Raw genomic sequence first — 26,303 nt, 5'->3', positions numbered from 1 at the left:
AGCAGATTCTGCTACTACATGCAGCCACAGTCCTTTTGCAGGCCTTTTCAATCGTTCTTGTGCTGCCTCTTGCAGTGTAAATCTGCTGTAAATCATTCCCAATGTTTTTCCAGTGCAACTCCGAACAATGGAATGGGCATCAAAAAATTCCAGTCATTGGTTCTTAGATTGTTAATTGTTTATTTCAAAATGGTGTGTGGGACTTTAATTTTGGGGCACTCGCCTTCTGTTGACTGACACGATGACATTGAATTGCTGACCCCATGTCATCACACCACATTTTGCAGAAGCACACAGTGGGGCCTGGATTTGCGTCTGTACAATCCAGTCCTAAGTCACATATTTATAGAAGGAAAGTGCAGTATGTGATGAGTACTTTTTACAAAGGATTGTTGCCACTGGTATTTATGATGGGCAGCACGTTGGCACAGTAGTTAGCACTGCTGTCTCGCAGCTCCAGGATCCCAGGTTCAGTTCTGGCCTTGGGTGATTGTCTGTGTGGAGTTTGTACTTCCTCCCCGTGTCTGTATGGGTTTCCTACGGGTGCTCCAGTTTCCTCCCGCAGTCCAAAGATGTGCAGGTTAGGTGGATTGGCCATGATAAAATTGCCCCTTAAGTGATGGGGTGGAGGCGTGACTTAAGTAGGGTGCTCTGGGGCAGCACGGTGGTGCAGTGGTTAGCACTGTTGTCTCATGGCGCCGAGGTCCCAGGTTTGATCCCGGCTCTGGGTCACTGTTTGTGTGGAGTTTGCACATTCTCCCCAAGTTTGCGTGGGTTTCGCCCCCACAACCCAAAGATGTGCAGGTTAGGTGGATTGGTCACGCTAAATTGCCCCTCAATTGGAAAAAAAAATTGGGTACTCTAAATCTATTTTTTTAAAAAAAGAACATGTAAAGGTTTTATAATTGAAAGCTAAACCTGACTTTTTGCACACGGATCTGCTATTTTATTTCCAGCAGACAGGAAGTCCTCACTTGTAATGTTTAATTGGTTCCATGAGAAAAAGGGGCACGATTCTCCCAGCTCCGGGCCGGAGAATCGCTGCAACCGTGCCTCCACGCCGGCGTGCGATTCTCCAAAGTGCGGTGAATCGGCACGTTTGGCGTGGCGCTGGTCACGGACCGCTGTCCGCAGCGGGTCCGCCGATTCTCCGGCCCAAATGTTCCGAGGGGGTCTGGAGAATCGGCGCCATTTGGGCCGGCGCGTTTGGTGCGGCATGGTCACGGGCCGCAGTCCGTGGCGGGTTCGGCGATTCTCTGGGCCGAGAGGCAGACTGGTGCCATTCACCCCTGGTCGCTGCCGGCGGGATCTCTGCGCGAAAGGTCGGGGGCGGCCTGTGGGTTGGGGGGGTGATGCACAATCAATGGACACAAAACGTAGGTGCAGTCCGAAACAAAAGGCTTTAATCAGCAAGAAGTGAGCCCGGCAGCAGACGTACAGAAATGGTCTGGCTGCTGGGGGACACTGGTTCTTATACCCCGCCTTGTATGCAAAGCTACCTTCCTCTTAGCCAATAGGAATTCAGAGAACACGATACTTGGGCCAATGGGCAGCGAGCCCTCTGCACCAATGGCAGCTCACACTCCCAGGTACCGTAATACCCCTAGTCATACTACCACAGGGGGTCTCCGTCCCCGGGGAGGGCTTCCGATGGGGCCCGACCTGCTATTTGGGCCCACCATTTGGTGGGGCCGGCCTCTCTCCCCCCTCAGCCTACTTTGTTGCGTGGCCGGCCCCTGAACCCCCACGCCATGCTGCGTCGGGGCCGCTGCACTGAAGAAGTCTCCCGCGCATCTAGAACATAGAACAGTACAGCACAGAACAGGCCCCTCGGCCCTCAATGCCGTGCCATGATCACCCCACTCAAACCCACGCATCCACCCCATACCCGCAACCCAACAACCCCCCCTTAACCTTACTTTTATTAGGACACTACGGGCAATTTAGCATGGCCAATCCACCTAACCCGCACATCTTTGGACTGTGGGAGGAAACCGAAGCACCCGGAGGAAACCCACGCACACAGGGGGAGGACGTGCAGACTCCACACAGACAGTGACCCAGCCGGGAATCGAACCTGGGACCCTGGAGCTGTGAAGCATTTATGCTAACCACCATGCTACCCTGCTGCCCCTTGGGCCACGCGGGTTAGCGTGGCCCAACTGTGCATGCGTGGGTTAGCACGGCGCCCATTTCGTGCCGTTCACCCCTGGTCGCTGCTGGCCGGCCTCGCTTCCAATTAAGGGGCGATTTAGTGTGGCCAATCCACCTACCCTGCACAACTTTGGGTTGTGGGGTGAAACCCTGAAAACACGGGGAGAATGTGCAAACTCCACACGGACAGTGACCCAGAGCCGGGATCGAACATGGGACCTCAGCGCCGTGAGGCCACAGTGCTAACCCACTGCGCCACCGTGCTGCCCGATTAAAACAGTATTTTAACTTTCTGTACTAAATCATCCAGCAACATTGTATATCTCACTTTTTAAAACATTTCTGGTATCCTGGGCTCAACATATAATAAATTAATTTGGGACATGTAATTGTAGGAAAACAGGAACAGAGGCTAAGCATTTTGAAATTAGAAGGATGCAGGTAAAATCAATTAGCAGCAGCTCAAGCTAACTTTATGAGATGCAGCATACTTTTAGAAAAGTGTTCAAGTATATCTTTTTTTAAAAAAATATGTTTATGAAGGCATTTATAAATAAACATCAAACAAACCACATCCAGGATGAAAAAGGTGACCAACACAGAACAAACAGAACACTGTATAACTCTAAATAGCCAACAACTGCATCCCACCCTCCCTACCACACACACCCTCACTGCCTCCACCTTTTTCTAGTTGACTTCTGACTTTTCCTGCTCACATAACTGTTCTGGAAGAAGTCAATGAACGGGTTCCATCTCGGGGCGATCCCTTCCATCGACCTCCTTAAGGTGAATTTAATCTTCTCCAATCTAAGGAAATCTGTGAGGTCGCTCACCCATACCCCTGGTTTCGGAGGCTCTGAGTCCCTCAACCCCCAACGAGATCCGTCTCCAGGCTACCAGAGAGGCAAAGGCCAGAACGTCGGCCTCCCCCGCCCCCTGGACTTCCGGGTCTTCCGACACTCCAAACACTGCCAATTCTGGATTCGGAACCACCTTCACCCCCAGTACCTCTGCCATTACATCAGTGAATCCCCGCCAAAATCACTGCAAGTTCGGGCAGGCCCAAAACATGTGAACATGATTCACAGGCCTGGATGAGAATCAGCCTGGCACATGAAGAGGGCCCATTCACCCTCCTCAAAGCTTCCTCCCATAACCCAGCCTCCAGCTCGTCCTCCCACTTTCACTTAAGTACTGTACTCCTATCGGGGCACCCTCCCAATCCATCAATTCCTTATATATCTCTGACACCTTGCCCTCTCCAACCCCTACTTTCGACAGCATCTTGTCCTGCAACCCTGGGTGCGGCAGATCAGGAAAGGATGGCACATACTTTCTCACGTAGTTCCGTGCCTGTAAATATCTGAACCCATTTCCCCTGGGCCACACGTGCTCATCTATCAGTTCTTCTAAACTCGAGAAGCTGCCCTCCACAAACAAATCTCTAAACCTCTCAATTCCCGCCCGCCGCCAATCCTGAAAACCCCCATCCAATTCCCCCAGCGAGAATCTGTGATTCCCACAAATCGAGCAGCCTCGATCCTCAAGTGCTGACTTCACTGTCCCCACACCCTTAGGGCCGCCACTACCACCTGGCTTGTGGAGTACCTGGCCGGCAGAAGCGCCGAAAACCGCGCTCCCAGACTAGTACCCTTACACAAGGCTGCCTCCATCCATTCCTTGACCGACCCCTCCCCCACTACTCACTTCCTTACCATGGCTATGTTTGCCACCCAAATAGCCTTGCTGCCTCATGGTGCTGAGATACCAGGTTCGATCCTGGCACTAGGTCACTGTCCGTGTGGAGTTTGAACATTCTCTCCGTGTTTGCCTGGGTTTCGCCCCCACAACCCAAAAGATATACAGGGTAGGTGGATTGGTCACGCTAAATTGCCCCTTAATTGCAAAAAATGAATTGGGTACTCTAGATTTCTATTTTAAAAATATTTGCCGCCCAATAATAATTCATTAAATTTGGCAAGGCCAAACTGCAACCCCTGCGCCCTCGCTCCAACAACGCTTTCTTTACCTGAGGGGCCTTCCCTGCCCACACAATTCCCAATATCAGCGAGTTAACCTTCTTGAAAAAGTCCTTGGGGATAACATGGCGGCATGTGGCGCAGTGGTTAGCACTGACACTGCAGCGCTGAGGACCCGGGTTCGAATCCCGGCCCTGGGTCACTGTCCGTGTGTTTGCACATTCTCTCCACGTCTGCGTGGGTTTCACCCCACAACCCAAAGATGTGCAGGCTAGGTGGATTGACCATGCTAAATTGCCCCTTAATATGAAAAAACAATTAAAAATCGGGAGGTTCAGGAATGTAAACAAAAACCTCGGGAGCACAGTCATCTTTACAGATTGCACCCACCCCACCAATGACAACGGAAGCACATCCCACCTTTTAAATTCACCCCTCATTTGCTCCACCAACTGAGTCAGATTCAACTTGTGTAGTTTCTCCCACCCCCGCGCCACCTGAATACCCAGATACCTAAAGCTCATCCCCACCACCTTAAATGGCAACTTGCCCAATCTCCTCTCCTGCCCCCTCTCGCCTAAATCGGAAAGACCTTTCTCTTTCCCATGTTTAGTATGTACCCCAAAAACTGACCGAATTTCACCAAAATGTTCATAATATCCACTCTGCTTCCCAGATATATACAACAGCAGGTTGTGTCCCCCCCCCCCCCCCCCCCCACTCAATCCCTTCCCAACCCCTAGATGTTAGACGCTCTAAGTGCCATTGTCAGTGGCTCTATCGCGCAGGTGAAAAGCAATGGGGAAAATGGGCAACCCTGCCTCGTCCCCCTGTACAACCTAAAGTACCCGAACTAACCCGATTAGTTCTGACACTCACCACCAACGCCCGGTCCCCTGCCCAAACCTGAACCACCCAGCACCTCCCACAAATACTCCCATTCTACCCAATCAAAAGCCTTATCCGAGACAATCGCGACCACCACCTCCACATTTCTGGGGGTGTCATTATAACATTTAGCAGGCGCCTGATATTGACTGACTTTGCCTCCCTTCCCTGACACCCCCCCCTCAATCACCTCCGGCACACAATCCTCAATCCGGCAGGCCAGAATCTTAGCCAGCAACGTGGCATCCACATTCAACAGCGATATTGGATGGGGATGGTATGCCCCACACTGATCCTTGTCTTTCTTCAGGGTCAGCGATATTGAGGCCTGCCCCAACGTAGTGGGAAGCTCGCCCTTTTCCCTCTTTTCATTAAATGACCTTACTAGCAGGGGTCCCAGGTCACCTAAAAACAATTTTATAAAACTCTACTGGGGAACTGTCTGCACCCGGGGCCTTCCCTGCCTGCATCGCCCCCAGCACCTCCACCAATCTAATGGGCACCTCCACCAATCCAATGGGCACTCCCAGCCCCTCTACCAGACCCTCCTCCGCCCTGAGGAATTCCAGCCTGTCCAGAAAATCCAACATTCCCTCCCCCTCAGCCGGGGGCTCCAATTCATAAACCCTCCTCTAAAACTCCTCAAACAACCCATTCACCCCCACCAGATCCAATACCATTCCACCTTTGCCATCCTTCACACTGCCAATCTCCCTCGTCACTTCCTGCTTCCTGAACTGGTGGACCAGCATCCTGCTAGCCTTCTCCCCGTACTCGTATACTGGCTCTCCGTAACAGCCCCATTGCCTTCCTTATGGACACCAACCTAAACTCCATCTGGAACTATAGCCTGTCTTTCAACAATCCTGCCCCCGGGGCCTCGGCGTACCTTCTGTCTACCCGAATAATCTCGTCCACCAACCTTGACACCTCTGCCCGCTCCTCCTCCCTTTTTAAAAAATCTAGAGTACCAAATACATTTTTTCCAATTAAGGGGCAATTTAGCGTGTTCAATCCACCTACCTTGCACATCCTTGGGTTGTGGGGGCGAAACCCACGCAAACACGGGGAGAATATGCAAACTCCACACAGACAGTGACGCAGAGCCGTGATCGAACCTGGGACCTCGGCGCCGTCAGGCATCAGGGCTAACCCACTACGTCACCGTGCTGCCCCTCCTCCTTCCTATGGGCCCGAGTTAATATGAACTTCCCCCGAACACTGCCTTGAGTACCTCTGTAGTGTGGTGGCCGAGAACTCACCTGTACCGTTCACCTCCACACCCCCTGATGGTGGCCCTCACCCGCTCACAGATCTCCTCCTCCTCTGCTAACAGCCCCACATACAAACTCCACTGTGGACGTTGAAACCCCCCCCCCCCCCCCCCCCCCCCCCCCGGATCCACTCACATGTCCACCAAATGTGGCGCGTGGCCCGAGACCATGATCGTCGAATATCCCGAGTCCACCACCTCTGCCAGTAACGACTTACCCCACCACAAAAAAAATCAATCTGCGAGTAGACATTATGCACATGGGAGAAGTATGAAAACTCTTTCACCCTCAGCCTCCCAAACCTCCACAGGTCCATGCGCTCCATAAACCCCTTCAGCTCCTTTGCCACCACTGACACCCTCCCCGATCTCAAACTTAAAAAAAATAAATTTAGAATATCCAATTCATTTTTTATCCAATTAAGGGGCAATTTAGCATGGCCAATCCACCTATCCTGCACATCTTTTGGGTTGTGGGGGCGAAACCCATGCAAACACGGGGAGAATGTGCAAACCCCACACAGACAGGGACCCAGAGCCCGTGATCGAACCTGGGACATCGGCGCTAACTATTTGCACCACCTTGCTGCCACCCGATCTCAAATTTGACCGGTCCATCCCCGGGTGCATTAAAGCCCCCCCCCCCCGGTCCGGAATCTTCCCTAATACTCGCCTCATAAATGCCACATCATCCCAATTTGGGGCATAAACATTGACTAGGACCACTGGCATCCCCTCCAACTTCCCGCTTACCATCACAAGCCCCCACCGAGTCCGCTGCAATATTCCCCACCTCAAACGCCACCCGCTTATTGACCAACACCGTCACTCCACGCATCTTCATATGCAACCCAGAATGGAAAACTTGCCCTACCCACCCTTTCCTTCGCCTTGTCTGGTCTCCAATCTTCAGATGTGTCTCTCAAGTATATCTTAACTGCCTGGATGCAGAAATCTAAATTATTAACAAGTGGTAAAGGTATTTGCCTGAGAGCAGTATTCTTTAAAAGGCATTCAAGTGTTTTCATTTGTGATTAAATATTTTGGAAATAGGAATTATTTCCACTGTCTGTTATTGATGAGTGAATTCAATGATTACAAACATATTTTTTTTAAATTTAGAGTACCCAATTTTTTGTTCCCAATTAAGGGCCAATTTAGCGTGGCCAATCCACCTACCCTACACATCTTTGGGTTGTGAGTGTGAAACTCACACAGACACGGGGAGAATATGCAAACTCCACACAGACAGTGACCCAGAGCCGGGATTCGAATCCGGGTCCTTCATTCAGCACAGATAACCACGTATATGAGTAATCAAGGGTAACCTGGCCCCCTATTGAATCACAGAAAATACAGTGCAAAAGAGACCCTTTGGCCATTCAAGTCTGCACTGACACATGAAAAACACCTGACCTGCCTACCTAATCCCATTTGCCAGCAGTTGGCCCATAGCCTTGAATGTTATGACATGTCAAGTTCTCATCCAGGTATTTTTTAAAGGATGTGAGGCAACCCACATCTATCATCCACCCAGGCAGTGCGCTCCAGTCCGTCACCACCCTCTGGGTAAAATTGATTTTCCTCACATTGCCCCTCACTTTGAACTTGTGTCCCCTCGTGACTGAAATTTCAATTAAGGGTAACAGCTGCTCCCTATCTACCCTGTCCATGCCCCTCATAACCTTGTACACCTCGATCAAGTTGCCCCTCAGTCTTCTCTGCTACATTGAAAACAACCCAAGCCTATCCAACCTGCCTTCAGAACTTAAATGGTCCACCCCAGGCAATATCCTGGTGAATTGCCTCTGCCCTCCCTCCAGTGCAATCACATCCTTCCTATAATGTGGTGACCATTAATTTGTACCATGTTGTGGTCACTATTACTAAAATGCTCCCCCATCACCACCTTAGCCACCTGTCCAGCTTCATTCCTCAGAATTAGGTCCAGTACTGCGCCATCCCTTGTTGGACCCTCTACATATTGACCTAAAAAGTTCTCTTGTATACATTTTAAGAACTCCACTCCATCTTAGCCCGTAACACTATGACTATCCCAATTAATGTTGGATAAGTTGAAATTACCTAATATAGTTACCCTTTTGTTATTTTTACCACCACGAATTGCATACATATTTGCTCCTTGATTTCTCGCTGACTATCTGGGAGAGTATAATAAATACCTAGCAATGTGGCTGTCGCTTTTTTATTCCAAGATATCATCCTTCTTTATTGCAGTAACTGACTCATTGACTAATAATGCAATGCCTCCTCCTCTGTCTGTCTGAAGATTCTATATCCTGGGATGTTGAGCTACCAACCCTGCCCTTCCCTCAACCAAGCCTCCGTGATGGCTACTATATCGCAATTCCACGTGTCCATCCTCTTCCTTTTTAAAAAAATAATTTTTATTCAAGTTTTTCAACAACAAATTTTCTCCCCACAGTTAAAGTAAACAAGGTGTGGTTCTACACCGAAACAAGAAAAGAACTCTCCCCATTTCCCCCCCCCCCCCCAAACAGAATAATAAATAATAACAAATAACAATACAAGAAAGAAGAAAATAACAAGCCCACCGTCGCAAAAACAAACCCCCTTAACCAGCCCGAACCCACCCCCCCGGTACCTCTTTCTTTCTCTCTCTCTCTCTCTCTCTCTCTCTCTCTCTCTCTCTCTCTCTCTCTCTCTCTCTCTCTCTCTTTCTCCCCCCCCGGCCCAAGGTTGCTGCTGAGACTGACCACCCTCTACCCCTTGGCCAGGAAATCAAGAAAGGGCTGCCACCGCCGAAAGAATCCCTGTACCGACCCCCTCAGGGCAAACTTAACCTTCTCCAGCTTGATAAACCCAGCCATGTCGTTGATCCAGGCCTCCGAACTCGGGGGCCGCGAAGAAGAAGCCATCCGGCCTTGCCGTACTCCCTTGCAACTTAATACAGCTGTATTCGCTGTGACTTGATAGCTTTATTGTATTATGCTGTGCCCCTATTCTGCTGACAGTCACTGTCCACTCCCCCGATAAATGAGTTTAAACTCCTCCCAACAGCATAACCAACCTGCCGGCAAGGATGTTAGTCCGCTCTGGTTCAGATGTAGACAGTCCCACCTGTTATTTATTGCCTGAATGCCACCCGAAGAATAAAAGTTGACCATCAATTTAATAACTTAATTTGCTGCATTTTCAAGTAATTTGGAATTTTGTTTTCAGCCAAAAATAGCTGCTCCAGGAAGAGTTCTAGATATTTTAAGATATGAAAATAAAGTAGTTGTAGGAACTGTAATCTAGTTTTATATTGTAAAAAATGAATAGTTAACACCTTGAGTTAAAATAACAATTGGAAGAATGGTTATTAATATGTTAAATGTTTGTATATTATTACTGAAATAAATTTCAGCGCCTGTTGCTCTTGATGCTGCTGAAAGATGTTTACTATTGAAAAAGGAAATGTAAATATGCTGCAAAATCAGTAATTGCTGTTTTTTAAAAAAAAAGTTAATTGCATAACATGTGTAGTTTGCAAGAAGCTGATAGCAAGGGCTGAACTTTGTGCTCCCAGCTGGCCCTGATCCATCTCTTGCCTGGCTGGCATTTGCGACTCATTAACTTATTGGTGTCACTCCTCGTGTTCCCTAATAGCTGTTGGATGCTACAGTACAGTGTGAACCTTGCACAGTGACAGAAGGTTACTCGTGCATAAGCAACTGAAAACTGATCAGTTGCCGAACATAATTGGGCACTGTCACACTCACAAATGAGCTAATAGTTGCAGTACACTGCAAATGAATATCTCCGCATATGTTTTACTTCATTTACAAAAATTTACCACCATTTGTACTGCACTCTTGATTTTCAGTTCTACAAATGCTCAAAATTGCGCACTAAAACAGTTAACAATTTCACGGTAGGGAGCAACCTCCTTACTTCAAAAAAAGCTACTTCTAATCTTGCAGAAACTTAAAAATTTGTCAAAAACAACAGCTCCAACTGCACGATCCAGAAAGTTCCTTTTTTTTTTATTTTTTTTTTTTGTAAAATTTAGATTACCCAATTATTTTTTCCAATTAAGGGGCAATTTAGCGTGGCCAATCCACCTACTCTACACATTTTTGGGTTGTGGGGGCGAAACCCACGCAGACACGGGGAGAATGTGCAAACTCCACACGGACAGTGACCCAGAGCCGGGATCGAACCTGGGACCTCAGCGCCGTGAGGCGGTTGTGCTAACCACTAGGCCACCGTGCTGCCCTCAGAAAGTTCCTTTTGAGGAAAATGAAAAACGTTTATAAATTTACATCTTAGTAGTCAATTTGCTGCATAGACTTTTATAGTACAGAAACAGGCTGTTAGGCATGACAGCTCTATGATGTTGTTTATGCTCCATGTGCTAGACAAGTTCCTTGATTACCAACACTAAATCAAAACTCTTGTAACTAAATCCTTGATACCATTTCCATCTTTCCCGCAGAAAGAATTATGAAAAAAAAAGTTAGTTCTAAGCTTCAGTTGTGCCCTCCAATTCATGCCATCGAGAGGGGCGGGGATAGAGGAGGACGCTCTTGTGAACCTGCTCCTAGGCCAAGCCAAACTTGCCATCAACAGGTCCAGGCAGTAGGTAACCAAGGGGGTTATCCGACCCAACTGCACCTCTTGCATGGCTCCATTCGCGGCTGGTTGTCCTAGGAGAGGGAGCATGCGGTGTCAAAGACCCTTGTGTCAAAGCAGCACAGTAATGAGCTTTGTTATAGGGATTTGGTTTGGCTGGTGGGGTGTTTAAAGTCTAGATCCTGATAAGAACCTGCCTTCAAGTTTCTTACTTTGAGTTTTAAGGAAGACTGGATTGGCGACAGACGACCAATCTGCTCCAAGGAGGCGAGTTGGCACTTTAAATATTGTAATGCAGCTTTATAACTCATATTGTAATGCAGCTTTATAACTCATCTTTGTTCGCCATTTGAAATTTGACCCTGACCTGAATCTTGGGAAATCCATCGATTTAAGCCAAGGCCGAGCTTGCTGATTAGGGGCAAATTGCCAATCGACTTGCTATTATCGGACAACGCCAACCATTCCACTCACTTCCATGATCCTCTAGTCCCACAAATGCCCCTACCCCATTGCATTTGGGGCACAGATTTACCTGTGCAGTTGGAGCACATTGACTCCTTAACTCCCAGTGGATGAAGGAGATTGAGCACCTCAACCTATTCTAGAAATATATCGGAGGCGTCTTCTGATTTTGGATTTTGACAGTTTTATTTATTTATTTATTAAAAAATTTAAGAGTACCCAATTTATTTTTTCCAATTAAGGGGCAAATTAGCGTGGCCAATCCATCTATCCTGCACATCTTTGGGTTGTGGGGTGAGACCCACGCAGACACGGGAAGAATGTGCAAATTCCACATGGACAGTGACCCAGAGCCGGGTTCGAACCTGAGACCTCGACGCCGTGAGACGGCAGTGCTAACCACTGCGCCACCATGCTGCCCCCAATTTTTTTGACAGGCTTATAATTGTCAGTAAATATAATGACACATGATTAGCTTGTATATGATAGAAGGCATGATGTCATGTTTAATATCCTTTGTTCTGCACACATCTTCAATCCCTCAATCTCAAAAGTGCATATACAAATGAAGATAATTGAAGCATGATGAAAAGCGTTTGCAATGTGTGCACTATGGAAATGTACGGAATAAACATTGGTTACTATGTTCCATTAGACTTAATTAAAAAGTTCTATGAGCTTAACTGTTCCATAACTTTCTTTCTCCCCTTCCCCACTTTTCCTGTTGGCTTTTCTCCCTTTATCCCATTTCTCTTGAAGGCAATGAATCATTCTGCATAACAGTTCCACATGTGGCAGCAGCTCTTCAGTACCTTGCCCAAGTGGCCATTCATCGTGTGAGACTGGACAGTGAGTATTGCCGGACCATTTGACTGTGAGGATCATTGCAGTCAAGCTCCTTCTCGCCGAGTGTCTAACAGTAGCAGTCAGGAACAAGAACCTGAGCTAGTTCTGTTTTCTGTTGTGTTTACCCCTCTCCCTTCACTCCCAGCATTTTTGGACACAAAAGCCAATTAATTTCTCACCGTCAACCTGACCTATCAGTGCCACAGTAAATTAGAATTTTTCTAGTCTGTGATGCTCAGTACTGCATCATGATACATTACTATATTGAGCTAGGTGGGTATTCAGGTGGCAGGGTGGGTGGGTAATGGTGGATAACTTTTGTACATGACAAAAATAAATAAATCCAGAATTGCTCATGTGTTTACTGTTGACTTAATGTTTTTGCACTGTTTTTCATATATGTTTGCATAATCTGTAACATTTTTCAGATGTCTCCAGCTACTTGCATTGATAGTATAAAAATGTGCACTACCCCATCAAGCTGAAAAATGGCTCATGAGTAAGTCCCTTTACATGCTGTTTCCTCAGGGGCTCTGCAATCGCGAAAATCGTTGGAAACAATGTACAGACGATTCAGAAATTTGCCACCACGGTCAATATGTGGGTCTTTGAAGAACTGGTTAATGGCAGGAAGCTAACTGAAATTCTGAACCAAGATCATGAGAATGTTAAATATCTGCCTGGATACAAACTGCCTGAAAATGTGGTAAGGTAGTAGTCAGAAAAAATGTTGACGAACTCATTTTCTTTTAAAGTAGAAATTACTATTTTTTTTTTAACTGACTAAGGTTACAATATTTTTATTATTTAAAAATAAATAAAATATTAGGTTGTTATAATGCTTGAGGCCTTAGTTTTTCCTTCATTTCATTTAAGGTATTGTCATGTGAGGGTCTCTTTAAGAAAAGTGTGTTTATCATACAGCTGCATTGATGTCATTGTGTGGGTGGAGCTGGAATGTGATTCTTTTACTTTTGTTTTGAGCTGGAAGCTGCTTTGTGTTTTACTTTCGTTTTAGGCAGGTGGGAGCTGCATTCAAGCAAGAAGGTGTATTGATCTCTCTCTGCAATCTAAAGAATGACTTCAGCTCACTTGATAATTTAAAAATGATACCTGCTTTCTGTAGAGAATTCAAACCTGCTGTCTTTGTTAAAAAGGGGATTTGACTTATGGATGTTGCTATGAAAGTTATTACGAAAGCAATAGAGTATTGTATCTGTGGGGATTATCAGTGCTGATGGTTGATGGTTACTGGGTGTTTATAAAATGTTAACTAGATTCATAGAATAAACATTGTTTTTGTTTGAAAAATACTTTAGATCTCTGTTGCATCACACCTGTAAAGTAGGTCCTTGTGCTCCCCATAACAAAAATCTATTAAAAGTTTATGGGTCAGGTGAACTTCATTATATACTTTTGTGTTCTCTAAACCATCGCCCATAATAGTATAATATAATTGTCTTTGCCACCATGTGATCTCCTGTATATCAAGGAGCCAAACCTTGGGAAGAGGAAAGAAAAAAGAATGACATTGGCTTATGATTCCACTGTTATTATACATAACCAATTGTGAATCTGTTCATTTGCTGTAAAACATATTGGGGCAACCAGAGGTCATAAAAGGTGCTACATAAACGCAAGCCTTTCTTTCTGTTTATTGACATCTCTGGCGCACCACTATTTTTACCCTACTACCTGACCTGTAACAGTTCTTTCAGACAGTGGAGTGACAGGTCTCTGTGGTGAACTAGAGAAAGCAAGTATGTGCTACTGATGGGCAGATGCAGTTGGGATGTGACGCGCTAATCTTCAGAAGGTTGAATGTGAAGGTCCTATTTGCAAATGAACACCATCTGCTTCCTGTACGATTACTTTTTAAGACTCTTGTGATTTATTGCAGGTTGCAATTCCAGATGTGAAGGATGCTGTACGCGGTGCAGATCTGTTAGTGTTTGTTGTACCACACCAATTTATCCGCAAATTGTGTGATGAGATAGTTGATCAAGTGCCACCGAAAGCTCTTGGCATTAGTCTTATAAAGGTACTTGTATATTTTCCCTTGCTTCTGATTGCCACAACGGTGGGGAGGAACAAGTACGATCTTTACTATGTTAGAATTTTGGATGAGATTCTGTCAGCCTACAGTGTTTATACAACTTCAACTCATGACTTCCATTGTTGATAAAGTTCCTTACTGACTAATTTTCCTCCAAGTTTTCATCTATGCTATCTCTTAGAATCTGTAATCTAAAATTTGAGATAAAATTAGTGAGTATTTAAAAATGTGTGGATTAATCAAGGACGACCAGTGTAGATTTCTTACATCTTTTAAGAGAAAAATGTGAAGCAGAGGAAGATATAAGACTACAAAGGGAAAGCAGGCCTCAGCAGAATTACTTTTGGATTACTCAAACAAAGAGTTGTCATAGGCATGAATGATAAACTGACTTGCTTCTTTCCCTGCAGTAATCTTTCCTGGTGCTAAAGCGAATGCAGCATAACCCTACTGATCCTAGACAATGATAGATCAGTTAAACTGCCTGTCCTCTCCCAACTGCAGCTTTCTTTTCAGTTTTGATTTTGCCTCTCCACAGCTCATTTAACAATGGTTTAAAAAAAAAAGCAGACAATGCTGATGTGCAGCAAACCAGTCAGCATCTGCGGCAAGCACAGTGAATGCATCCAACATTTCTGTTTTGGCTTGGACGGTTTTGTAATTGGGTACTGTTTATTATACCATTCAAACCCTAAACTGCAAAACTACTGTTGTCTTTCCTCCTTGAACTTTAATCTTCATGGGCTATACCTATATGTTGATTATGTAATAAGTTGATGCAAGGGGGAGGTGGTGTTTTATAAGCTACAGAAACTGGGTGATTGGGTGGAGAGCGATTTGACAAATGAATTATTAAAGATGAATAAGTGGGTGTCCCCTGTGTGGCTGAGTGTTTGGAATAATTCATTGATGTACCATAATTACCTTTTGTAAAATTCATGTCCCGAGATTGGATCTTGCTGTTATCTCCGATTCATGACCAAGAACTCAGCAAGTTAGTCAATAAGAAATTATGTTTCAAATCTTTTATGTGCCAGGTATTCAACATTTATCAAACTCAGCATTATTTCTATTACATTGTGCATTGTATGTCATGAGGGCACAACTGAATGATGAATATTAAAATCCAGCCCCATTTTTTAATTAACTGCTTGACTTTACAATGAACAATGATGCGCTAAGGGATTATATTGAAAACATGAAATTGTCATTAACAGATAACTTCTTAGAAATTGCAAACTCTGTTGTAAAATGTTTCATTCATTGCGTTTCCCCCCCTTTAATTACTCTATTTCTTCATTTATGCTTGATTCAGGGAATTGATGAAGGGCCTGAGGGGCTAAAATTGATTTCTGATATAATCAGGGAGAAAATGAAAATTGACGTTAGTGTATTAATGGGGGCCAATATAGCCAATGAGGTTGCAGCGGAGAAATTCTGTGAAACGACAATAGGTAAATCTGTTTGCTTTTCAACAACTGTATTTTTACATTACCAAACTTTTAAAAAATTTAATCCCAATTTTCTGTGCTCTAAATTGTGATGCAGTGGGTTAGACCTCCAGTTGAGGATATGCTATGCGTTGTAATGTATTAAATCTCCACTTCAGGATGCTTGAAAGTTACATGTTTTACTTGTTGCAGTGTTCTATTCTCTTCATGACCTGTAACCCCCTCCTGGCAGTTATGGGCAGAAATGATGTAGAGGGGTTGTAATCACCCTTAACTTTTTTATATTAGAAAAGGGCAGCACAGTGGTTAGCACTGCTGCCTCATGCGCCAAGGACGCGGGTTCGAACCCAGCCCCGAGACACTGTGTGGAGTTTGCACATTCTCCCCGTGTCTGTGTGGGTCAAACCCCCACAACCCAAAAGATATGCAGAGCGGGTGGATTGGCCATATTTTTTTATTAAAACAGTAAAAAAAAAATGCAAGGCCGAACGGTACAAACACTAATTTTGTGTTGGAGAAACAGGGTACCCTCCCCTCAGTACCAACGTACAGGGAGGGGGAGTAGGATATTCTGATTATTAAAACAGTTCACTACACGTTTCTACAAAAAACAAATGGTACAAGCACTAAACTTTGCGCTGGAGAGACCAGATACCCTCGCCTCTGTACCAACAGAAGGGAAAGGAAGGGGGTTGTGGGGAGAGAGGGGAAAGGAGGATGGTGGGGAGGGAGGGAGTCGGGTGTTGGTGGAGGGAGGGAGCCCAATAGGACACTGCCTGAAACATCTACGGAGGGAGAAAAACAAAAGAACCTTCAATTATGATGTGCCAGATTCTGGGAATCCCCAGGGCGGGTGAGGGGCGACACAGTGTCAGGCACGAGTGAGCCCTGCAGCCCACTGTAGAGAGCCTCATAAAGAATTGGATACTCTAAATTTAAAAAAACTTTTATATTAGAAAAGCTATCTGAGGAAGGGACTGGCAGAATCTTTTTGTAAAAAATGAATTGCATGCATAACACAAATCATGCAAATTAGAAGGTTAATGGTTTGTACTGAGTTGGCTGATCTGAATTGGTGTGATTGCAGTCATACTTTAATTAGTTTTACCTCTCCGAACTAGTGAGGGGAAAGAATAATCAGGCTTTCCACTCATGAGTGTTATCCATTGACTGACCCCCTGCAGGAGAGCTATTGAATCAAAATAGCCAGCTAATACTTTCAGTCAAAGCTCGGACACAAGAGATTACTAGGGCCTATTGAACCTTATACCACCTGTAGTCATTGACTTTGTAAGAGATGGGGTGTTATTTGAAAGAAAAAGCAAATAAGTAAACAAGAAACAGAACTGTAAATGTTGCTTAATGAGGCACTTGTACTGGAAACATAAAATAGCATATAACGGAGCATCGATTTTCTAAAATTACAAGGAAATGTTATTCTGTGCATTATTGTGAGCACATAGTATTAGGAGCAGAAGTAAGCAATTCAGGGCAGCATGGTGGCGCAGTGGGTTTGCACTGCGGCCTCACGATGCCGAGGTCCCAGGTTTGATCCTGGCTCTGGGTCACTGTCCGTGTGAAGTTTGCACATTCTCCCCGTGTTTGCGTGGATTTTGCCCCCACAACCCAAAGATGTGCAGAGTAGGTGGGTTGGCCACGCTAAATTGCCCCTTAATTGGAAAAAATGTCTTGGATACTCTAAGTTTAAAAAAAAAATAATTCCACGCAAGAGATTAGTGTGTAAAGTTCAAGCACATGGGGCGCGATTCTCCGCTCCCATGCCGGGTGGGAGAATGGAGGGAGGGCCGCTTTGGCACCCCCCACGATTCTCCCACCCCCCCCCCAATCCAAAATGGCGTGTCACGTTTTGCGACACACTGCTCGGAGAATCGTGGGCCGCCGTTTTTCACGGCGACCCGTGATTCTCTGACCCGAATGGCTGAGCGGCCGGCTGATCCCGACCGGTTCACGCCGGTGGCAACCACACCTGGTCGCTGCCGGTGTGAACATGGCGCCAGCAGCTGTTTTGTGGCTTGTGGGGGGCGGAGATGGAAGTGAGCACCACGACCGTGCTCGGGAGGGGATGGCCCGCGATCGGTGCCCACCGATCGTCGGGCCGGCGTCTCAACGGGACGCACTCTTTCCCCTCCGAGCCCCGCGAGATCAAGCCACCACGTCTTGCGGGGCAGCGGAGGGGAAGACTGCAACCGCGTATGCGCGAGTTTCAGCCGTCATCTGTCGTGACGTCAGCCGCGCATGCGCGGGTTGGAGCCGGCCAACCCGCGCATGCGCGGCTGACGTCATTAGGCACGCTGGCCGCGTCATTCTCGGCACGCCGGGCCTCGACGCCAGCGACAAGGCCCGGCGGCTGAGATTTACAGCACGGCCCTCCTAGCCCCCCCGGGGGGGGGAGAATAGGGGGCCAGGAGCGGCCTCCGACGCCATCGTGAACCTCTCCGGGTTTTACAACGGCGTCGGGCCTTGCGGAGAATTCCGCCCATGGGATTTGGGGTAATGTATTTAGTTGGATAGAAGACTGGTTGGCAGACAGGAAAGAAAGGGGTGTATTCTCCATTGCCCGGCACGTGATCGGGGTTCCCGATTGGGCGGAGAATGGAGCATCCCCCGAAAAACAGATTTGGCGTAGGCGGCAAACCCGTTGTGATGCTCCGAACTCCTGCTGCAGGCCTGAGTGCGCTACCCACCCCAGTCTGGTGATTTTCTTTTTTTCTATTTAAAGTTCTTAATTCGTTTTTTTCCAATTAAGGAGCAATTTAGTGTGGCCAATCCACCTACGCTGCACATCTTTGGGTTTTGGGGATGAAACCAAAGCATACACTGGGCGAATCATTCTCCCCGTTTCTGCGTGGGTTTCATCCCTTGGTGTCCAAAAATGTGCGGGTTAAGTGGGGTTACGGGAATACGGTGGGGGAGTGGGTTTAGGTAGGGTGCTCCGGGTTGGTGCAGACTTGATGGGCTGAATGGCTGCTTTCTATGTTCTGTTATTGTTTATTGTGAGGGGAATTTATTACAAAAGAGGGGCGATTATGCTTCAGTTATACAGGGCATTCATGAGACCCTTCTGAAGTACTATGTACATTATTAGTCTCCTTATTTAAGAAAGCATGTAAATGTGTTGGAAGTAGTTCAGAGAAGGTTTATCAGACTATTACCTGGAATGGGCGGAATGTCTTATGAGGAAAAGAATTGGCGAGGCTCATATCTGCTGCAGTTTAGAAATGAGAGGCAACTTGATTAAAATGTAAAAGATCCTGAAGGGTCTTAAAAGACCGGGTTATCAGGGAGGCAAAAGCCAAGACATTGGCCTCTCTCCCCAAGTGAACTGCCAGATCTTCCAACACTTGGAACCACTTACACTCCCAGAATACACTAGTATAAGTTCAACAATCTTTATTAAACACACAATTAACGCAAAATATATGATACTAGAAACAGCCAAGATTCGGTTATACTACCCGCAAAGATGGCTTAATTGAACTGTGGGACCGATTCTTGAGTGCCTCTGGTCTGTTGTCACGACGGTGGATCTCACTGGTAGCTTCTTCCTACCTTCCATCCTGGTTGGTCAAGATGGAGATGGTGGCTTAGTGGTATTGTCACTAGACTAGTAATTCAGAGACCCAGGGTAATACTCTGGGGACCTGGTTTAAATCCCACCACTGCAGGTAGTGAAATTTGAATTCAATAAAAATCTGGAATTAAAGTCTAATGATGACCATGAAACCATTGTCGATTGTCATTAAAAACCTATCTGATTGAAACTTCCGGTGGCGGCATATAGGAGGAGGTCGCACATTGGATGGCTCCTGCTCGAGGCTTGATTTTTAAAAAATAATTTAATGCCCAGTCCCAGGGTCAATATTTGGTTGAATAAATACAGGAAGACGTAAGGAAGAAAGATGTCCAAAACCCAAAGGAAAACGCCAGTGAAGGGGGCTAATGAAGGTTCGCGATCAAGTGGAAGGGTCGGTTCAGCAACTGGAAGGATGGCGGAGGCTGGGTAGCTGGGTGGGGCCGCACTATTCAAGCTGCTTTAATTCTTCCTCGTGTTTCGTTTGTTTAATTTGTAACTGAATTTTTGCGATTTCCAATGAGTCAAACTGGTTGTGGAACTTGAAAAACAGTTTGCAAAGCACATGGAGGTGATGAGGAAGGCGATGGTGGAGGACATGATTGCCCCGGTGAGGGCGGCGGTGTCGAGGGCATCGGCCGAGGTGCGGGAGCAGGGTGAGAAACTGAAGGAAGTGGAAGATGCCTTGTCGCAACACTGCTCAACTCACCTCGATGGGTGAGGAGCTGCAGAGGTTGGTGGAGGCCAACAAGGGTCTGCGAGCCAAAGTGGAGGACCTGAAAAACAGATCTAGGCGGCAAAATCTGAGGATCGTGGGTCTGCCCGAAGGGGTGGAGGGCCTGAGGCCGACGGAGTATTTTGCCAAGATGTTGGCGGAGCTATTGGGGGAGGGGGCAGATCCCTCTCGGTACGAACTGGATCGGGCTCATAGGGCGTGGAGGCCTAAACTAAAGCCGAGTGAGCCGCCAAGAATAGTGATTATTTGTTTTCGTAGGTACAGCGTGAAGGAGAATGTCCTGTGTTGGGTAAAGCAGATGGGGGAAGTGCAGTGGGCTGGAGCTGGTACACGTATATACCAGGCCTTCTGCCGAATGAAGACAGCACTGTATAACAGCAAGGTGCAGTTTGGCAATGTGTACCCAGCTAAGTTGAGGGTGACCTACAACTCCAAAGACTTTTATTTTGAGACGGTGGAAGCGGCAGAGGCGTTTGTAAAGGCAGAAGGTCTGGGGCAGAAGTGAGAAATGGGACTGAGGATTGGTCTTGGACTGAGGGTAGGGGGTGTGGAGGAGTATATGTAGCTCTATTTTTCACTGCATATTGCTATATGTGCTAAATACATTTACGTTGCCTATTTGGACAAGGTAAGAGTTGGGATTTTCTTTTACAATGATGGTTCTTTGTGGTTTGTGTGTTTACACTGGGCTTGTGTGTTGTAGGGGATTTCTTTGTTTTCCTGGGACTGGGTGGGGGGAGGGGATTGGAGGGAATTGGGGCCTGGTGAGAGGTGAGACACCCCCCGGTTAGTAGAGTTACATGAAATGTGATGGGTTTGTTGGAGGAAGGTTTTTCAGGGCCATCTTGGTGGTAGTGCTCGTGAACCCAGAGCCAGCGGCCCTAGAAGCCATTTTTAGGGGTCGGATTGGCTCGGGCGACAGACGGGTGCGGGGTCAGAGGTTGTTAACCATTGCCTCGCTCTTTGCCTGAGGCGGGTTATGTTGGGGTGGAGGTTAGCTTCTCCATCCTGTGACACGGCTTGGCGGAGGGGGGTGACCCATTTGAGTTTCCTTGACTCTCGAGAAGGTGATGTCTCAGCCGAAGGGGATGAAGGAAGGGTTTCACAATTCATGGGGGCTGTTTATTATGCACTTCCGAGAATTGGTTGACATTGAACATTAGGGAGGGTGGAAGGGGGGCTGGCAGTATTGCTGTCTTTGGTTACAATGTTTATAGATTGTTAATTATTTGTGGGGTTTTTTAACCTGGAATGTGCGGGTGGGTGTTTTGGTCTGTATATTGATCGGGGGGGGGGGGGGGGGGGGGGGGGGGGGGGGGGGGGGGGGGGAGGTCTGTTTGTGTGTGGGGGATTGTTATTGTGTTTGTTTTTTCTTTGGTTGTTTATTGATGAAAATGAGGAGAATAAAATGATTTTGAAAACACCCATCTGGTTCACAAATGTCCTTTAGGGAAGGAAATCTGCCGTCCTCACCTGGACTGGCTGACATGTGACTCCAGACCCACTGCAATGTGGTTGATTCTTAACTGTCCCCTCAAGGTCAATTACGGATGGGCAATAAATGCTGGCACAGCCTGCAACACCCACTTCCCATGAACAAATAAACAAAATGTCCAGTCTTTGCTGCTGATGTGCCCCGGGAGCCTATTTTTATCCTCCCTCCCTTTGTGTCCTGTTGCCACTTTGTGGTAGTCGGTATTAGGGATATTACAGTAACCAGGTTGATGCTGGAAGACCATTGGTGTGGGAGGTACCTGAGACTGCTGTATCATTGATGAAGCCTGACTGCTGGTTCTGCTCAGTAAGGCGGAGTATAAGAGTCTGTGTCTCCCCAGCTGCTACATTCTGTACCTGCGCTGCTGGGGGAAACATCTAGTCCAATAAAGCCTTCAATTGTCGTCCAATCTCACTTCTGGAGTCATTGATCGAGCATCAATTTATTGGACTAGTTTTTTAAAAATGGAGCTCCGAATCAAGCCAGAGTGTCTGCAACTCAGCCCCCACGCGGCAAACGCAGCGGCGACGTTCAAACACTGGCTGGCATGCTTCAACGGGTACCTCAGGATGGCCACGACTACACCCACGGAGGACCAGAAGATGGAAGTTCTCCACTCGAGGGTAAGCCCAGAGATCTATACCCTCATCGAGGATGCGGACGATTTCAAGGCTGCGATGACCCTGTTGAAAGGACACTACATTCGCCCAGTAAACCAGGTCTACGCCCGACATCTGTTAGCGACAAGGCGACAAATCCCGGGGGAATTGCTGGATGAATTCTGGTGTTAGGTAGGAACTGTGACTGCCCACAAGTTTCAGCAGGTATGCTGTCCTCCCTAATCCGTCAGCGGCTGCTAGAGAAAGAGGCACTTGGCCTCAAGGAGGCACGGGCCCTTGCTAGCTCCCTGGATGTGGCCTCCCGAAATGCCCACGCGTACATCCTCGAGCGCGGTAGCCCCTTGGGCAGCATGGAACCCGCCCGCGGCCGAACCCGATGCATCCCCCATCCCTGGCGGCTACCAGGCAACCCCGGGGGGCCCCGCTGTTATTTTTGCGGGCAAGCCAAGCACCCCCGGCAGCGCTGCCCGGCCCGCTCCTCCACCTGCAAAGGGTGCGGCAAAAAGGGCCATTTTGTGGCGGTATGCCAGTCTCCCGCTGGCAGGAGGTCCTTCCCGATGCACTCCACTCCATCCGATCACTGCTGTGTACCACGACCAACGAAACACCTCATGAACGTCTCCTTGTCTTCCCAAGGAAGTCCTCCTCTGGGACCTCGCTACCAACCTGGCTGGCAGCTCCTGGACCCATCCAGCTCCGCAAACACGTGCGGGTGCACAAGTCGGACCCATTGGTCAAGAAGGTCCACCTCCTTCACGCTAATCCTCAGTACGCCTACGTGGCGCACCCCGACAGCCGACAGGATATGGTCTCCCTACGGGACCTGGCACCCGCTGGATCCCCACCCACACCCCCCTCCACCAACCCCACCCTCCCACCGGCGCACCCCACGGCCGCCCCCTTCCTAGGTAGATCGGTCCTCCTACTGGTCCCATCTAGGGGTGATGAAGCTGCTGAAGAAGCTGAAGTCACGCTCCCGGAGCCACGGATGCCCGAGCCGGCGCCTGCATCACCACCGAAACTGTGACGATCGCAGAGGACGACCAGGGCCCCCGATTGACTAATTGCTTCATTTTGACATGTACATGTAAATAAATACTGGAAATAGTTGTGACATTTAACAAGGCAAAACACTGTTCTAATGTATACCGGGTACCACCATAACCTCAACCTCTACCACTGTATACCGCGAGACCACCACCCCCGCCGGACTCTTTTTTTTTAATGGGGTGAATGTGGTAGTTGGTATTAGGGGTATTACGGTACCCAGGTTGATGCTGTAAGACCATTGGTGTGGGAGTTACCTGAGACAGCAAGATCATTGGTGAAGTCTGTCTGCTGGTTCCGCCCAGTAAGGCGGAGTATAAGAGTCTGTGTCTCCCCAGCTGCTGCATTCTGTCCCTGCGCTGCTGGGGAAAACATATAGTCCAATAAAGCCTTTAATTGTCATCCAATCTCGCTTCTGGAGTCATTGATCGAGCATCACACTTCCTCTGGCTTACTGCCAGTGAGGCCTCAGGAGGGGTATTGGCACCCAATGGTCTGGTTGACTATCGGTTGAGAGGATGATGTGCCATCAGTGACCACGAGACGAGAATGGTGAAATAATCGAGACTTTATTGCACAAGATGTTTAGCCTCCTACAGCTGGAACCAGAATGGGAGCAGCGCAGGAGAGCATACACTGTTATACGTCATCTGCTGGGAGGAGCCAGCAGGCTGCGATTTACTGTGGTACCTGTAATACAGTGGCAGTACCGTAATACATGTAGTGTATTACCAGTGGTGTTTACCACATTCACCCCCTGTTTAAAAAAATAAAAATAAAAAAATCCGGCGTGGGTGAAGAACAACATTACAGATTGAGTCTGTCGGGGGCTTTGACCCTCCGCTGCGATTGCCTCAGTCCTGGTGGTGGTGTGGGCGCCGATGTGGTCACCTGCGACTCCGGGAGCGTGTTGTCCTCTCCTGCGTGACGTCACCCCTTGGTGGATCTAGTGAGGGGACGGATACTGCTGGGGTGGGGGCTGCGGTGAGGTTCGCTGGGGGGAGGGTGGGCGCAGCAGGGGTGAACGAGGCAACCGGAGGGGGGAGAAGCGGTATCAGGTCGGGGGTTGTGGGTGGGGACCCAGCGGGTGCCAGGTCCCGGAGGGGGACAGTGTCCTGTCGCCCGTCGGGGTGTGCCACGTAGGCGTACTGTGGGTTTGCATGAAGGAGGTGGACTTTCTTAACCAAGGGATCCGATTTATGGCTCCGCACGTGCTTCTGGAGGAGGACGGGTCCAGGAATTGTCAGCCATGTTGGGAGCAAGACCCCGGAGGTGGACTTCCTGGGGAAGGCAAACACACATTCGTGAGGGGTGTCATTAGTAGCGGTGCACAGGAGCGACCGGAGGAGTGGAGCGCGTCAGGGAGGACCTCCTGCCAGCGGGGGACTGGGAGATTCCTAGACCGAAGGGCCAGCAGGCCGGCCTTCCAGACCGTTCCGTTCTCCCTCCCCACCTGCCCGTTTCCCCGGGGGTTGCAGCTGGTCATCCTGCTCAAGGCGATGCCCTTGCTGAGCAGGAACTGGCACAGCTAATCACTCATGAAGGAGGATCCCCAATCGCAGTGGCTGTAGGTGGGGAAACCAAACAAGGTGAAGATGCTGCAAAGGGCCTTGATGACCGTGGCAGAAGTCATGTCGGGGCATGGGATGGCGAAAGGGAAATGGGAGTACTCGTCAATTACGTTGAGGAAGTACACGTTGCAGTCGGTGGAGGGAAGGGGCCCTTTGAAGTCCATGCTGAGGCGCTCAAAGGGGCGGGAGGCCTTCACCAGGTGTGCTCTATCTGGCCGGTAGAAGTGCGGCTTGGACTCCGTGCAGACTTGGCAGTCTCTGGTCACGGTCCTGACCTCCTCGATGGAGGAGGGCAGGTTGCGGGCCTTGATAAAATGGAAGAACCGGGTGACTCCTGGGTGGCAGAGGTCATAATGGAGAACCCGGAGTCGGTCCACTTGTGAGCTGGCACATGTACCGCGGGATAGGGCATCTGGGGGCTCATTGAGCTTCCCCGGGCGATACAAGATCTCATAGTTATAGGTGGAGAGCTCAATCCTCCACCTCAAGATGTTGTCATTTTTGATCTTGCCCCGCTGCGTATTGTTAAACATGAAGGCAAACGACCGTTGGTCAGTGAGGAGAGTGAATCTCCTGGCCAGATAATGCCGCCAATGTCGCACAACTTCCACAATGGCTTGGACCTCCTTTTCGACAGAGGAATGCCGAATTTCAGAGGCATGGAGGGCGCGGGAAAAGAAAGCCATGGGTCTGCCCGCCTGGTTGAGGGTGAGACTGATCAAGGGTGATGGAGGCGAGCTGCGAAAGATGTTGGGAGGTCCCGGGCTCATCAGCGGAGGCGGAGGTATCAGTGGTCTGCGAACGGCCTGGCGAGCAGAGGTCCTGAGGCGGGTCCAAGATGGCGGACCATCTTGTGGTGGCGCCCATGGCTGCTTGTGGTGCAGAAGATGGCGGCGCCCCTGGATCACACGTGGAGGGGGTAGCAATGCTGGGCCTGGAAACAGCGGTGACCAACCGGGCTGGCAAATGGAAACGAAGTGGCCCTTCTTCCCACACCCGTTGCAGGTCGCGCTCTGCGCCGGGCAGCGCTGCTGGGATGTTTGCTCTGGCCACAAAAGTAACATTTGGGCCCTGCGGAGTTGGTCGGATGCCGCGCGGCGCAGGCTTGCGGTGGTACTCGAGTTGGCCGCCGATGGGGCCCACGATGCCACGAGGGTGCCGCGCGGTCGGAGGTGTAGGCCTCCAGATTGCGGGAGGCCACTTCTCGGGAGTTAGCAAGCTGCACAGTTTCTGCAAGGCCGAGCGTACCCCCCCTTCCAATAGCCGCTGGTGAACGTAAGTATACTTAATGCCCGTGACATAAGCGTCTCTGATCAGTAGTTCGGTGTGTTGGACTGCCGAAACTGCCTGGCAGTTACAGTTCCTATCGAGTATCCGTAGCACCCGCAAGAAATCATCCTGAGACTCCCCCGGGAGTTGCCGTCTCGTGGCCAGGAGGTGCCTGGCTTGCACTTGATTCACAGACTGAGAGTTCTTCAGTGGCTGCTCCGAGGTATCCTTCAAAGCAGATTAGTCAGTGCTCGAAGGT

General features: G+C 48.5%; 1 protein-coding gene across 2 annotated transcripts in view; it reads left to right on the top strand.

The window, feature by feature from the left end:
* The window catches only part of LOC119966364 (glycerol-3-phosphate dehydrogenase 1-like protein), a 58,546-nt gene that overhangs the window by 5,269 nt on the left and 26,974 nt on the right, over positions 1-26,303 (top strand). Inside the window, exons 2-5 of one of the 2 annotated variants that reach the window (XM_038797899.1) lie at positions 12,121-12,210; positions 12,736-12,913; positions 14,108-14,248; positions 15,579-15,717. In XM_038797899.1, coding sequence (XP_038653827.1) covers positions 12,806-12,913; positions 14,108-14,248; positions 15,579-15,717 — 388 coding nt within the window. In that variant the 5' untranslated portion in view covers positions 12,121-12,210; positions 12,736-12,805. The remainder of the gene's footprint in view (positions 1-12,120; positions 12,211-12,735; positions 12,914-14,107; positions 14,249-15,578; positions 15,718-26,303) is intronic. The other variant, XM_038797897.1, reaches the window with a different exon arrangement.

The sequence above is a fragment of the Scyliorhinus canicula genome, chromosome 5 (genome assembly GCF_902713615.1).
Source record: "Scyliorhinus canicula chromosome 5, sScyCan1.1, whole genome shotgun sequence".
Taxonomy (NCBI): domain Eukaryota; kingdom Metazoa; phylum Chordata; class Chondrichthyes; order Carcharhiniformes; family Scyliorhinidae; genus Scyliorhinus; species Scyliorhinus canicula.
This window is presented reverse-complemented; position numbering and strand designations above follow the sequence as displayed.